At 41.7% G+C, this 14,147-nt stretch overlaps 1 protein-coding gene across 1 annotated transcript in view; it reads right to left on the bottom strand.

Annotated features, from left to right (window-relative positions):
• Positions 1-14,147, bottom strand: part of BMPR1A (bone morphogenetic protein receptor type 1A) — a 125,943-nt gene that overhangs the window by 20,263 nt on the left and 91,533 nt on the right. The window contains exon 4 of the mRNA XM_089676496.1: positions 4,025-4,187. Within this exon, the coding sequence (XP_089532622.1) occupies positions 4,025-4,187 (163 nt within the window). The remainder of the gene's footprint in view (positions 1-4,024; positions 4,188-14,147) is intronic.

Genomic DNA, 14,147 nt, shown 5'->3' with positions numbered 1-14,147 from the left:
TGTCTGGAATCAATCCTTAGTACAGAGTGGCGTTTTTTCACATCCTGCAGAATATTGCACCCAATACCTGGAATTGGAATATTCATCGCTCCCAGAGCAATAGCGCTTATGCTGATGTCTATGATTTGATCAGCATATAGCTTTGGTAAGTTACCCAACTTTATTTGGTGGTGGATTGCACATGGTGGTTTCAAATTAATCCTGTGGGACTTTGTCAAAAGTGTTTGGACTATCACATATTGATTTTTGGACACTTTATGGTTTATTCACAATTTATTTTTTCTGTTTTATTTTATATTGATCTATGCACATGCGGATTCCTATAGTTGATGTCCTGATGAAGTCACGAGGTCACGTGACGCAACGCGTCGACGGCAACAACGTGTGACAGACTTCCGGTGTGGCGCCATCTTTGTATACCCAACAAGCGCTTTTTTCTTCATGCAGTACACCTGGCTAGTGTATGTGATGCAAGCTGTATACTGTGCCCATTGGATTCTACCTTGATACTACTGGACTTTGCTTTACACAAGAGATACCCATGTGAGTGCATTTCTGTTTTTTATTTATATGCCAATAAACAGTACCTCACTATGGAGATTTGTAATCTTTCTGTTATATGAGCATATGTGTTATGACACCTATGGGAGTGTTAAGCTGTCTATCAATCGGTCCAGTGGAATGGTGAAAGTTTATCACCTGGGGACGTCATCTTAGTGATAGATTTGCTATCCTGAGGATCCAGAGGAGTTTTTGTGCTTTGTGGCCCTGCAGGGTCATGAAGTGAAGATGAGAGGCCATTCTAGCCACTCCGTTGGGGATCACATCGAGGTTGTCTTTTCCACAACATGCATGAATGGGATGATCACCACACTGATTTATGGACTTATTAGTCACTGTGTGCTTCACTTAATGTGCTGTTTTGATCCCTTCTAGGGATCAGTATCTTATCATCCTTTTGTGTCTTATAGGACTTGGGGGTCACATTTTTCTATGATCCACGATTGGATTGGGGTCACTTCTCTGTTCAATCACGTTCATGTGTGTATCATTATTATACATGTTTTTGAGATTTTAAGGTTTTACTAGCGCTGCATCATGTTATTATATATGTGATTTAGACCTTATGGTATAGGATTGGATGTGAGCTGCTTTTTTGTTATCAACACTAAATCTTATCCATTTACATAAGAGCGCAGGAGGACCTATTTCTTTATTCCTATAGTTGAATTTATTTCCATTCAGTAAGTGTCTGAAAAAACTGGGCCCTGGCCACAATGCAGACCCACAAAAAGTAAACATTCTACAGGCATCCAACCTAAAGATGGGAGGATCCACCACAGGATCCACTTTTTCAGACAAGCTTCCCCAAAAAGGTAACATACCGCAAAGTGCTTCGGAACAATAAAAGGTCGCTTTCGACGTTCTCAATCTTTGTAAATAAATTTATCAAAATATTCAGGGTAAGGAAAAACTTTAGTGGACCTAGCCAGTTTGTGCATACCAAAGGGGACAGCCACCTCATTGGTAGCCCCAGAGAGGTTCGATTTTAAATGTCTCTTGCATATAATTAGTGCAGTCACCAGCACCTTTTCGTGCAAGGCAACAGAGGCAGAGGACTCATTTTCGCTGTCCAAGGAATCAAGGATTGCATTTTTGAGGCCCGGGAAAAGCACAGGGTCCACGGCAGCAAAGCGTGACTAGGGCTCAGAAACCTCCAAGAAAGAGTGACGGTGGGTAACACTTTTTGCTAGCCTTGCACTCGAACATTACCTCCACCTAGGACCCCAGGACCGCCGACAGTGCATCTAGGGGGATGGAACACCACAACGAACCATTAATCTCCATGGGGGGATTAGGAGGGGAAGGGTGAGCCTGACACTCCATACTGGCAACCCCAGCCAGGCAAGGCACTGCTGCGGGAAGATCCTTTTGGTAATGGGGTAACACCTCTAAGCGGACTATAGCAGAGAGGGAAATACCCCAGTAAGGACTCCAACCAGACCGCCAAAGCAATGCTGTGGATTGTCATCTGCTCAGAGAGGCTGCATGGAGGAGTATGCCAGCAGTGCAGAGTCAAGGCAACCACCCTCAGGGGAATTGAAGCAGGAAAGGAAATGGCCACAAAGCTACAAAAAAAATGGCTGCTATGTGATCCCTTATCACATTTCTGCATATCTATGGGAAGGTCTAGCCCAAAATTACTGCCCTGCCAGTCCACCCAAACATGGCCGCCAGAGCAAATGAAAAGCGGCTGCTGGCTGATCCTACCAAGTAGGGCCACCGTGGTTCAGGGAAACATGGAAGTCACAGTGTGACCTCCCAGATCGTGAATTACAGGCAGGGCCCCTGGCAGGTGCACAGCAGCTGACCCCCTTCAATGTCCAGGGATGACTAAATCCAGCAATCAAAAGGGGAATCGAAGCCAGCCCAGCAACAGGCAGAGAGAGAGAGAAGGTGAGAGGGAAGTTCTGCACCAAGAGGACAGTCTGGGAATACCTGAAGCCAGGAGGGGACCTTGCAGGACTAACCACCCCTGGGTATTCGCGCGCCACACCACTTCTGGGGAGGGAAGGGGGTATCCAATTACTGATACAGATGAGCATACTGGTGACGCTCCTGAGACAGATCCTCCTCTCCACTAAAGTGTGTGTGTGTGTGTGGGGGGGGGGGGTACCTGTAAGCCAGGACACTGACACAAACTGTAAGTGCCCAGTCATGTGTGTCACCGTGAGAAATTTAACTCACCGGCCACCCCGATCCAGAAAGGGACCGTCATAGCCAACCCAGCACATACCTAAAGGTCTGCATGCGCTAGTTGGCCAGACTGGGGTGACTATCGGTTCTAGACTATCCAGCCTGTCGCCCAGCCTGGCTGTTGACTGCATATCTCTGAGGGAAAAAATTTCAAGGAAAAAAAAAAAAAAAAAAAGACTATGGAATCACAGGCCCCACAAGAGAACTAAGTCCTTACTCCTTACACTAGGTAGAAATAACTGGCTTGACGAGAGGGGGGTTTATACCAGCTAGGACTATCCATAGGCAGTGCTGTGTTCTATTCTGCCAAGCATCCAAGTCCTGTAAGTGTTGCTTTAAAATCCTATGGTCAAACACTAGAAGAGCTGCATCTATCAGTGAACGCAGGAGAAACTGCATTTAAACCCAAGAAAACATCTAACCCTTCATTATATTACTGGAAAAAAAAAAATCTTACCTACACTCGAGCTTTAAACTTTAAAGAGAATTTGAATTGATAGCTATAATATAAAAAAAAAAAATCACAAAGAAAGAATGGTAATTACACGTTTGTCTGACAGGCAGCCTCCGTAGGGCTGTGCCAATCAATGCTTCTCTCTCACATTTTAGTCAGTATCTCAGCCCCATCTATTAGCTTATACAGATCACAGATGTCAAAGGGGCTAAAAATCTACACTGCTACTAAAAAGATTTATTATTTTTTACCCAATCAAACATTTACCACATAACAGCTATAAAACCAGCATAACTTGTTCTCACAAATGACATTCGCTAATATCCCAAATATTACTAGTACCCCATAAGCAGAAGTCAAGAAACCCTTTATAATTGTTATATCAAGTACAATTATAATAATTATCAGGGTTTGTGATTGGTAGTATGCTATAATGCATCTTCTGTTACAGAGTAACATTGTGTAAATCGTGAGCCTATAACTTTGTCAGATATTCCTACCTCAGCTCATTAAGCGCCTCTGCAATGTTATTATGAACACCTCTTAAATCAGTCATACCCATGCACCACTACCACTGCAGTTTACAGAAAGCATTATATGCAAAGAGACATAAATCAAAGATAGCCATGTTACACACAATGTATGATAGGGGACACCTTGCCACTAAGAGGCCTTATAAAAGTACTCCGTTTGGCAATGCGAAACTCATTCAACCTTGATAGCCAAGTGACGTTTTCTGGATAACATTAGAATTGCATGATTTTATACCGTGACTAAATTATCAGTTCAATATACAGAAGTGTATAAACTTACATGCAAGTGTTATTTGTAGCATCTTCTGGACAGTATCCAAAACAGTAACAATTTAGGAAGGGTAGAGTGTCTTCTGGAGCTAATGTCACACCATTTTCCTGCTTCTTAAGGTCAGAGTTTGATTTTGTTCCAGTCCTATGTGGAAAAATGTCCAAATTCTGACCTATAGGAAAATTAAGGGGTAAAGTTATTTCACCCAACATACCACATGTACAACCTAGACATTTCATAAATAAAAGTTGTAAACTCAAGTCAAGAATATTGTACACATACTACAATGTTTTCCAATGATACAACTAATTCGATAATTTAAATCAACTGAACAGGACATCTTTGCCCAAAACAATTGTTATACGATTACCATTAATTTGCACCAGGGATATTGGGTCTTATACGGTATTTGAAGTTCTTACATTGCCTAAAGTGGAACTACACTGTATCTGAGCGCTACAATCCAAAAGCGCCATTTAACATATTTTTAATATTCAAAAAGCAAACTCATGCATTAATCCATGTCTCCATGCTTTATTTTGCTGAGAAATTAATTACAAAAACACCCCCTAACATTTCTGGCCATGGCCATCTTGAGTAAGGGCAGATGACTCATGTAGCAATTACTTACTGGAAGTCATCTGCCCTTAGCTCTGGCATACAGACATGAGGGTGAAAAAATATATATATATGTATATATGTTATCCTCTGCGGTCATCTATCCCACTCACGATAGGCCTACCTGGGGGGGTGTATCGGATATTTGGCAAAGGATAGGTAATTTGGGGGCTAATAAATAAAACAAGAGAGCACTTCCTATAATTGAGCAGCTAGCATAAGGATAAACCCCTTGATTCTTTAAAACGTATATAATAAAAATGCAGCGCAAATACAAGTGATTAGTGATATAATCAAGCACCAATGTTGAGCGCTATAAAGTGACAATGGTGTGTCGTCAAAATTATGACGAATAAAGTGACAAACTTATAACATACGTAAATGCAAGTCCATAGGACAATCGTGCTAAAGCGAATATCAAAATGATGCATCAATATTCCAGTGTCTTGGGATACGAGTCGTCCTCGCAAGTAATGCATGGAAATATGGTGCTCGTTACTTCCGTGGTAAGGAAAATTAGGTACTTGCACTCACCGGACGCACAATAATATTGCACATGTATGTAAATATCCAGAAAGGCACTGGTGGTCATCAAGGAACCGGTGGGAATAAGTAACTCCACACACACAGGGAAGGACTCCAGACCTTTCAGCAGGACCCTCACAGCATACAGGGACTGCTCCTTTGTCTCACTTACACCAGGCATCAAATATGTCAGGAACAGTAGGTATCCACCTTGAGTGGCTCAAAGATTAAGCCACCAAACAAGAATTGCTTCAGTCATGCAGCCAGCAGGCAGTGAGGGAACTCAGTAGGAGTATCGTTACTAGATGTACATCATCCAGTCTTTTCTGGGTTAGGGGCGCGCATGTATTCGCTCCCTGCTGATCTGTGCCAACTCTGGCTACAGCAGGATTTGGGGGGCTACTGGGTATAAAAATTCTCTCTCTTTTTTATGGAGCATTCCTCCCTCATATCCTTTCTTGATTAACTTTTTGAGGTCCTTCTTATAGGGCACCAAAGGGTTCTTCAATAACGGTTTGTACAGGGAGGAACATAAGTATTTGAACACCCTGCGATTTTGCAAGTTCTCCCACTTCATGGAGGGGGCTGAAATTCCCATTGTAGGTGCATTCCCACTCCGAGAGACAGAATTTAAAAACAAAAAATTCAGGAAATCACATTGTATGAATTTTAAAGAATTTGTCTTGCACTGCTGAACATAAGTATTTGAACACCTTAGAAAATCAGTGTTAATATTTGGTACAGAAGCCTTTGTTTGCAATTACAGAGGTCAAACGTTTCCTGTAGTTCTTGACCAGGTTTGCACACACTGCAACAGGGATTTTGGCCCACTCCTCCACACAGATCTCCTCTAGATCTGTCAGGTTTCGGGGCTGTCGCTGAGCAACATGGAGTTTCAGCTCCCTCCAAAGATGTTCTATTGGATTTAGGTCTGGAGACTGGCTAGGCCACTCCAGAACCTTGATATGCTTCTTACGGAGCCACTCCTTGGTTATCCTGGCTGTGTGCTTAGGGTCGTTGTCATGTTGGAAGACCCAGCCATGACCCATCTTCAATGCTCTGAGGGAAGGAGGTTGTTGCTCAAAATCTCACAATAAATGGCCCCATTCATCCTCTCCTTAATTCAGTGCAGTCGTCCTGTCCCCTTCGCAGAAAAGCACCCCCAAAACATGTTACCACCCCCATGCTTCACAGTAGGGATGGTGTTCTTGGGATGCAACTCATCTTTTTTCCTCCAAACATGACGAGTGAAGTTTAGACCAAAAAGTTCTACTTTGGTCTCATCTGACCACATGACTTTCTCCCATGTCTCTTCTGGATCATCCAGATGGTCATTGGCAAACTTCAGACGGGCCTGGACATGTGATGACTTGAGCAGGGAACCTTCGGTGCAATGCATGATTTGAAACCATGACGGCGCAGTGTTCTACTGACAGTGACCTTTGAAACTGTGGTCCCAGCTCTCTTCATGTCATTGACCAGCTCCTCCTTTGTAGTTCTGGGCTGATTCCTCACCTTTCTTATCAGTGATACCCCAAGAGGTGAGATTTTGCATGGAGCCCCAGTCCGAGGGAGATTGACAGTCATCTTTGGCCTCTTCCATTTTCTAACAATTGCTCCAACAGTTGATCTATTTTCACCAAGCTGCTTGGCAATTGCCCCGCAGCTCTTTCCAACCTGGTGGAGGTCCACAATTTTGTCTCTGGTGTCTTTTGACAGCTCTTTTGTCTTGCCCATGGTAGTAGTTGGCATCTGACTGTGGGGTGGACAGGTGTCTTTAAAGAGCTCAGACATGTGCTAAGTTAGATTAATGAGTGGAATTGAGGTGGACTTTTTATAGGCACAGTAACAGGTCTTTGAGACCTAGAATTCTTCCTGTTTCTTAGGTGTTCAAATACTTACGTTCAGCAGTGCAAGACAAAAAAATTCTTTAAAAATCATACAATGGGATTTCCTGAATTATTATTTTTTTTAATTCTGTCTCTCAGAGTGGGAAGGCACCTACAATGTGAATTTCAGACCCCTCCATGGTTTCTAAGTGGGAGAACTTATCATAAGCTGCACGACAGTGCTAGATGATACCAAAACAAATCTGTATGGGTGTGCCGCTGCTGACAGGGAGGGTGCCAGCAACATCCTCCATACTCTCTAATCCCCATGTCAGCCCTACTTTACCCCACCAGGCCTCTCCATCCACACCCATCCCTCCTCCTGCAGTTCAACTTCCTATCCCCCGAAATACCCACAATACTGCCACCACCAGGCCTCGGCATCCACACCAGTATGTCCCTTCTCCCAGCTATTACTTCTCACCACTTAACCTACTACCATACCAACAGTTTCCTCTCAGTACTGCACTAGCCATTATTATTATTATTATTATTACTACGAGTTTATATAGCGCCAAAGGGTTTGCTCAGCGCTGTACAATAGGGGGGGACAATACATGGCACAGTACAACAAAGACAGACAGCGTACGAGGGGTAAGAGGGCCCTACTCTTACGAGCTTACAATCTAGGATCACCCCAACCCACTGCTATCACCACTACACCTGCCACCATTTCCAACCTTGTTCATTCTGGAAAGGGCAAACTTTTGCTTGTGTTATTAAAAAAAATTTCATTGAAAACTATTGCATTGTAGAGTTTTATATAGAGACTAGAAACAAAATGAACTAAGATTCAAATCCCTTTGGCAGTTAGAGGAGAATATGCAGGCAGATTTTCCAGACATACTCAACAAATTCATTTTAAATTATTCCTTTTTCCTGCTGAAAGCATTTCCTCAGTACAGGGTTTCATTTGGAAATTAAATGAACACAGAAGCCAGGACCTGGTTGCAAGTCTTATGCCAGGCGCTGAACATTCAGGGTGACAACCTGCAGGCAGAAGTATTCTCTAAACACCATAACCACATCCATGGAACACAATATAGAATCCACTGCGCTTGATCTACTATTTCAGCAGCAGCAGACTTTTTTAAAATAAACACCAAGTTTTGCAAGAAAGTTCTTAACGCCAAGTTGAAAAATGATAAGGTCCTATTAGAAATGGCTCTATGTGAAGTTGTGGTTTGAAGTCTCCCTCAGACCTCCACAAATCTTTTGGCTTAGTTTAGAAAATATAACGAACATCACATGTCAAACCAATATAAAATGTCTAATCATTAACTCAAGTTATTTACTTTGAGTTATTTGCAAAACCATTACTAAAAAAAGTACAGCGTAATAGGAGCCAAATGACTGAACTTTGGCCAAGTTGTCATAATGGTTTAAAACCGGTAAAAAAAAAAAAAAGGTGGATCCCTTAAGCACACAAAGATGCATTAAAAATATGGGTAACTAATTATATATATATATATATATATATATATATATATATATATATATAAATATAAAAGGAAAACAAATGGGTTGGGTCTCACTCAGAAAATCTAAATTACGCCCAAAAAAGCAAGCACAAGACAAGATTGGTTGTTGTATTGCTTGTGGTCTCCCTGCATCTGATATTTTCACTATTCCCAACTTACTATGCATTGTTCCCCAGTGTCTGTGTGGAGACTATTTTGGTAGCAAGATTTACTTTCGCATGTGAAAGCTGACCCTTGATTGACTGGGTTTAAAATTAACAGGAGATCCACAGACTGGATGAATGCTTTTCTACAGGTCTTCAGGTACAGCTTTCACTCCAGCAAATGACAGTAGTGATGTTATGAAATCTCCAACTCTTGTGAGACTAGTAGCCAGAGGCAGCAGTGCCATGCATTTATACATATATAGATACATAGCTATATATATATATATATATATATATATACAGTCATGGCCGAAATTGTTGGCACCCTTGATATTTTTCCTGAAAATCAAGTATTTCACACAAAAAAGGTATTGCATTAACACATGTTTTGCTATACACATGTTTATTCCCTTTGTATGTATTGGAACAAATATAAAACAGAGGCAGAAAAGCAAATATGACATAATGTCACACAAAACCCCAAAAATGGGCTGGACAAAAGTATTGGCACCCTTAACTTAATATTTGGTTGCACACCCTTTGGAAAACATAACTGAAATCAGTCGCTTCCTATAACCATCAATAAGCTTCTGACACCTCTCACCCGGAATTTTGGACCACTCTTCCTTTGCAAACAGCTCCAGGTCTCTCTTATTGGAAGGACACCTTTTCCCAACAGCAATTTTAAGATCTCTCCACAGGTGTTCAATGGGATTTAGATCTGGGCTCATTGCTGGCCACTTCAGAACTCTCCAGCGCTTCTTTGCCATCCATTTCTGAGTGCTTTTTGACGTATGTTTGGGGTCATTGTCCTGCTGGAAGACCCAGGATCTTGGACGCAAACCCAGCTTTCTGACACTGGGCCCTACAGTGCGACCCAAAATCCTTTGGTAATCCTCAGATTTCATGATGCCTTGCACACAGTCAAGGCACCCAGTGCCAGAGGCAGCAAAACAACCCCAAAACATCATTGAACCTCCACCATATTTTACCGTAGGTACTGTGTTTTGTTCTTTGTAGGCCTCATTCCGTTTTCGGTAAACAGTAGAATGATGTGCTTTACCGAAAAGCTCTATCTTGGTCTCATCTGTCCACAAGACGTTTTCCCAGAAGGCTTTTGGCTTACTCAAGTACATTTTGGCAAACTGTAGTCTTGCTTTTTTATGTCTCTGTGTCAGCAGTGGGGTCCTCCTGGGTCTCCTGCCATAGCGTTTCATTTCATTTAAATGTCGACGGATAGTTCGCGCTGACACTGATGCTCCCTGAGCCTGCAGGACAGCTTGAATGTCTTTGGAACATGTTTGGGGCTGCTTATCCACCATCCGGACTATTCTGCGTTGCAATCTTTCATCAATTTTCCTCATCCGTCCACGACCAGGGAGATTAGCTACAGTGCCATGGGTTGCAAACTTCTTGATAATGTTGCGCACTGTGGACAAAGGCAAATCTAGTTCTCTGGAGATGGACTTGTAACCTTGAGATTGTTGATATTTTGCCACAATTTTGGTTCTCAGGTCCTCAGACAGTTCTCGTCTCCTCTTTCTGTTGTCCATGCTTAGTGTGGCACAGACAGACACACAATGCAAAGGTTAAGTGAACGTCTCTCCTTTTTATCTGCTTTCAGGTGTGATTTCTATATTGCCCACACCTGTTACTTGCCCCAGGTGAGTTTACAGGAGCATCACATGCTTGTAACATTCTTATTTATCCGCAGTTGTGAAAGGGTGCCAATACTTTTGTCCAGCCCATTTTTGGAGGTTTGTGTGACATTATGTCGAATTTGCTTTCTTTCCTCCCTTTTTTTGTTTTGTCCCAATACACACAAAGGGAATAAACATGTGTATAGCAAAACATGTGTTAATGCAATACGTTTCGTGAGAAATACATGATTTCCTGGAGAAATATCAAGGGTGCCAACAATTTCGGCCATGACTGTATATATATATATATATATATATATATATAGCTATAAAGTTTAAAAGCATAACTAAAGGCAAAACTTTTATTTTTTGCTTTGAATACAGTGGAGAGGGATTAGAACACCCATCAGGTTTATTTTATTGCTGTCTGTAATTCCATTTGGGAGACTCAACCTCAAGCCTTCAGAATGTTTATCACCAACAAAAGCAAAAGAAAATCCTAAATTTTGGGTTGTCACCAAAACAGGAAAAAAGGGGAAATCTTCCAAAGCAGACATCTTGTGAGAACCAGTTTACCTCATTTTCTTCTCACTTCCTGCTTTGGCTAAGGGACAGAGTGAAGGGATCCCCAAGGAGAGACAAATCATAAAATTGAAAGGGGGTATAACCCTGCTTTCCTCCATCCAAAATGGAAAAAAAAAGGTTTTGACTTTAATTCTACTTCAAGGCAAAGAAGTGCTTTACAGGAAGTGAGTTGAAAAAAAAAAAAAACCTGACAGATCACTGCACCAAACACAAGGATGTGGATTGCAGGAATCCCCCCCCCCCCCCCAGCGCTATTGTATTCTGAAAGCAGGGACTCCATCAGAATACAAAGATCAGTGCTGCAGCTACAGGCTGCAACCACTGATCAAATACAGGTTTTCCAGCAGGACTGCTAGAAGCTATTCCTTAAACCGGCTTCTGTTTAATACAGAGGAGTACACACAGACTGAAATTTGCTTGGCTTCACATTAAACACTTAGGTAGGCTAGGCTCACACTGTAGCGGGTCTGGGAATAAATTGCATGTGCTCCCCAACCCACAGGCAAAATGTGCTGCTCTGACATGCAGGTGTGCCCCCACCACATCTGAAAACATCACCGCGGGGTTCTGTGAAGCTGTGTTTTTTACCAGCTGCAGAAGAGGGTTCTGCTATCATTATTGAAAATTGAAAAAAAAAAACCACACTTTATGCTGCTTGGTTTTCTCTATCAGATAGTATATGTTGCGTGTTTGTGGACGCACTGTTATCTGCAAATACATTATAGCTTTCATGGTTATAAATGAGATACACTTTACACTATGTGTATACAAGATATTACTTCGTACAAGATCATATACACAACAAAATATATGTAATATATAAAAACAGATTAAAGCCTTATAAATGTAACAATTCCTTTGGGTCTTAAAGCAACATTTATACAAATAAATAGCCATAACTAAACTAAAAATACTCTGCATTACATTCTAGCCTTGATCCTTCCTAAGGATGTAAGCCAACATAACTTGCCACTGGAGACAAATTATCATTTCATGGCTAGACAATGTATAGACAAGCAAAATAGGAGATCAATAAAGCCTTAAGAGTCTCTATTTTTTCATTCTCTGGGAAAGAAACAAATGCAGGAGTGCTAATGACCTTATATAAAACAAACGGCAGGTAATAATTTACATGTGCATGGATAGACTGCACAGGTCTGGCTCCAGAAACAAACAATAACTAATGAACAAAATGTTGAAACAGCCTCAGTGCACCTGTAATAAAACCTGGACCAGAGATTCACACCAATAATGACATTTACTTTGAGAATTTATATGTTTTACCACCTAAAATCCCTAAACACATAGGTTAGAATTACAACTGTATGTCCAGCACATTTTTCTTAAAAAAATAAAGCATAATGACAAACGAAGCATAGTAAAAAGATGAAAAAGATCAAAAGATTTGAGTCAAAAAGAAAACCTCACAAAGCATGAGCACGTGGCATGGAATTCTAGCATGGGACTTGCCTCCACATGTGATTTTCTCTCTCTTTTTTTTTTAATACATTTATTGCTTGAGTAGTCGCAAAGGAGTCTGAGGTCTGGCAATGTGTACCGAATCAGCCCTTTCTCATCCAGCTGCTTTTAAGTGCCTTGTCTAGTGTCACATTCTCACTTCTCTCAAGTTTTTCCTTGATACTGTGACTGTCCGGACAGGGCAAGAACAAGGTTGACTATACTGAGGTGGACAAGCTATATGATCCTATGCTCAAGGACCAGGTTATTTAGGCTTTATTATGAGGTAGAAATGAGAACTTCAGAATGTCAGAAGCACACATAACTGCTAACAAGTGGGGTAACTGGAAAGAAAAAAAAAATAAAGTAGTCCAGTTTCAATCCAGTTGGGTCACAAGAGACACAGCAGTGAGTGACAGCACTAGAGGATAGGAAAAATATCTGTTGGTCAAAACCCAGCTTTAGGCATTCTGTAGCACTGGAAAAAGAAATATTGTCAATAATATCCATATGTAGGGCAGTATACAACTCTCCAGCTCAGAAATCGGTCCACTGGATGAAAAACAAAATTCAACGCAGATGATGACTATTCTCGTAAAAGCATTTAACAGGGGTATCTTTAACCTATTTCCCCCCTAATTCCTTCTAGTATCACACCTACAAGGCCACCCAAGAAGAATAAAATATAGAATTTTTGAATTACCAGTAAAATCCATTTCCTGGAGTACAGGACGTGGGGCTCTTATTATGACAGGGGCATCCAAAGTCATCCAACTTGGGGGTGGGCAACACAGCAAACACTACCAACAGGCCCACAGAAAAACGGATTAAGAAGGCTTGGCAGACCCAGAGCAGCCAAGCCTCTTCAGCACCTTACTCTCAAAACTGGTTTTAAAAGAAGGTTGAACATTCACCTTGTAGTACGGAGATGGCAGCCTTGCACATCTGTGAAACTGATGCTAAAAAGCTCACGAATCACTAACCAGTCTGATAAAGTGCGCCTTGACAGGGAAAGGGAATCCCTATCCTTTAGACCAGGGGTCTCCAAACTATGGCCCTCCAAGTGATGAGGAACTGCAAGTCCCATGAGGCCTTGCAAGACTGACAGCCACAGGCAAGACGTCCCGAGGCATGATGGGACTGGTAGAACTTTAACAGCTGGAGGGCCATAGTTTGGAGACTCCTGCTTTTGACTACAGGTTCTAGTTATTACTAGGGATGCACCGAAATTTCGGTCACCAAAACACATCAGCTGAAAATAGCTCTATCAGCATATTTAGTCAATACCGGGGACTGTGTGTACTGCAGATATGAGGGGGGAGTAGGAGAGGAGAAGTGTATACAGTGACTGGCTGTCACTATATATTAGTGCGGGTTTTTTTTTCCTTCACTATAGCTCAGAGCTGTCACTTTCCCCAGCTAAAAGACAGTTTCTTTTTAGTGTCTTTCCAGAGCTAAAGTTTACTTTAGCTCGGGGGAAAGCGACAGCTCATTATCTGAGCTATAATGAAAAAAGAAAAAAAAAGCCGGCAATTGCATTTAAAAAAACGGCACTAACTTATAGTGACAGCTAGGGAGGGAGTTTCTCTGTATACACTGCTCCTCTCCTGCCCCCTCCTTGCACACACTGCCCCCCTACAAAGATGGCCTGTCACGCATATGCTATCACATAGGGGACTATTGGTTCCCTATGTAATAGCAATAAAATCATAAGTTAAAAGAGAAAACAAAACAAAAAAAAAAAAAAAAAGACACACACACACTCTGAATGAAATAAGTATTTGATCCCC

Source organism: Staurois parvus, unplaced genomic scaffold (assembly GCF_062004578.1).
Source record: "Staurois parvus isolate SC_StPar_1 unplaced genomic scaffold, SC_StPar_1.0 ptg000170l, whole genome shotgun sequence".
Lineage (NCBI taxonomy): Eukaryota > Metazoa > Chordata > Amphibia > Anura > Ranidae > Staurois > Staurois parvus.
This window is presented reverse-complemented; position numbering and strand designations above follow the sequence as displayed.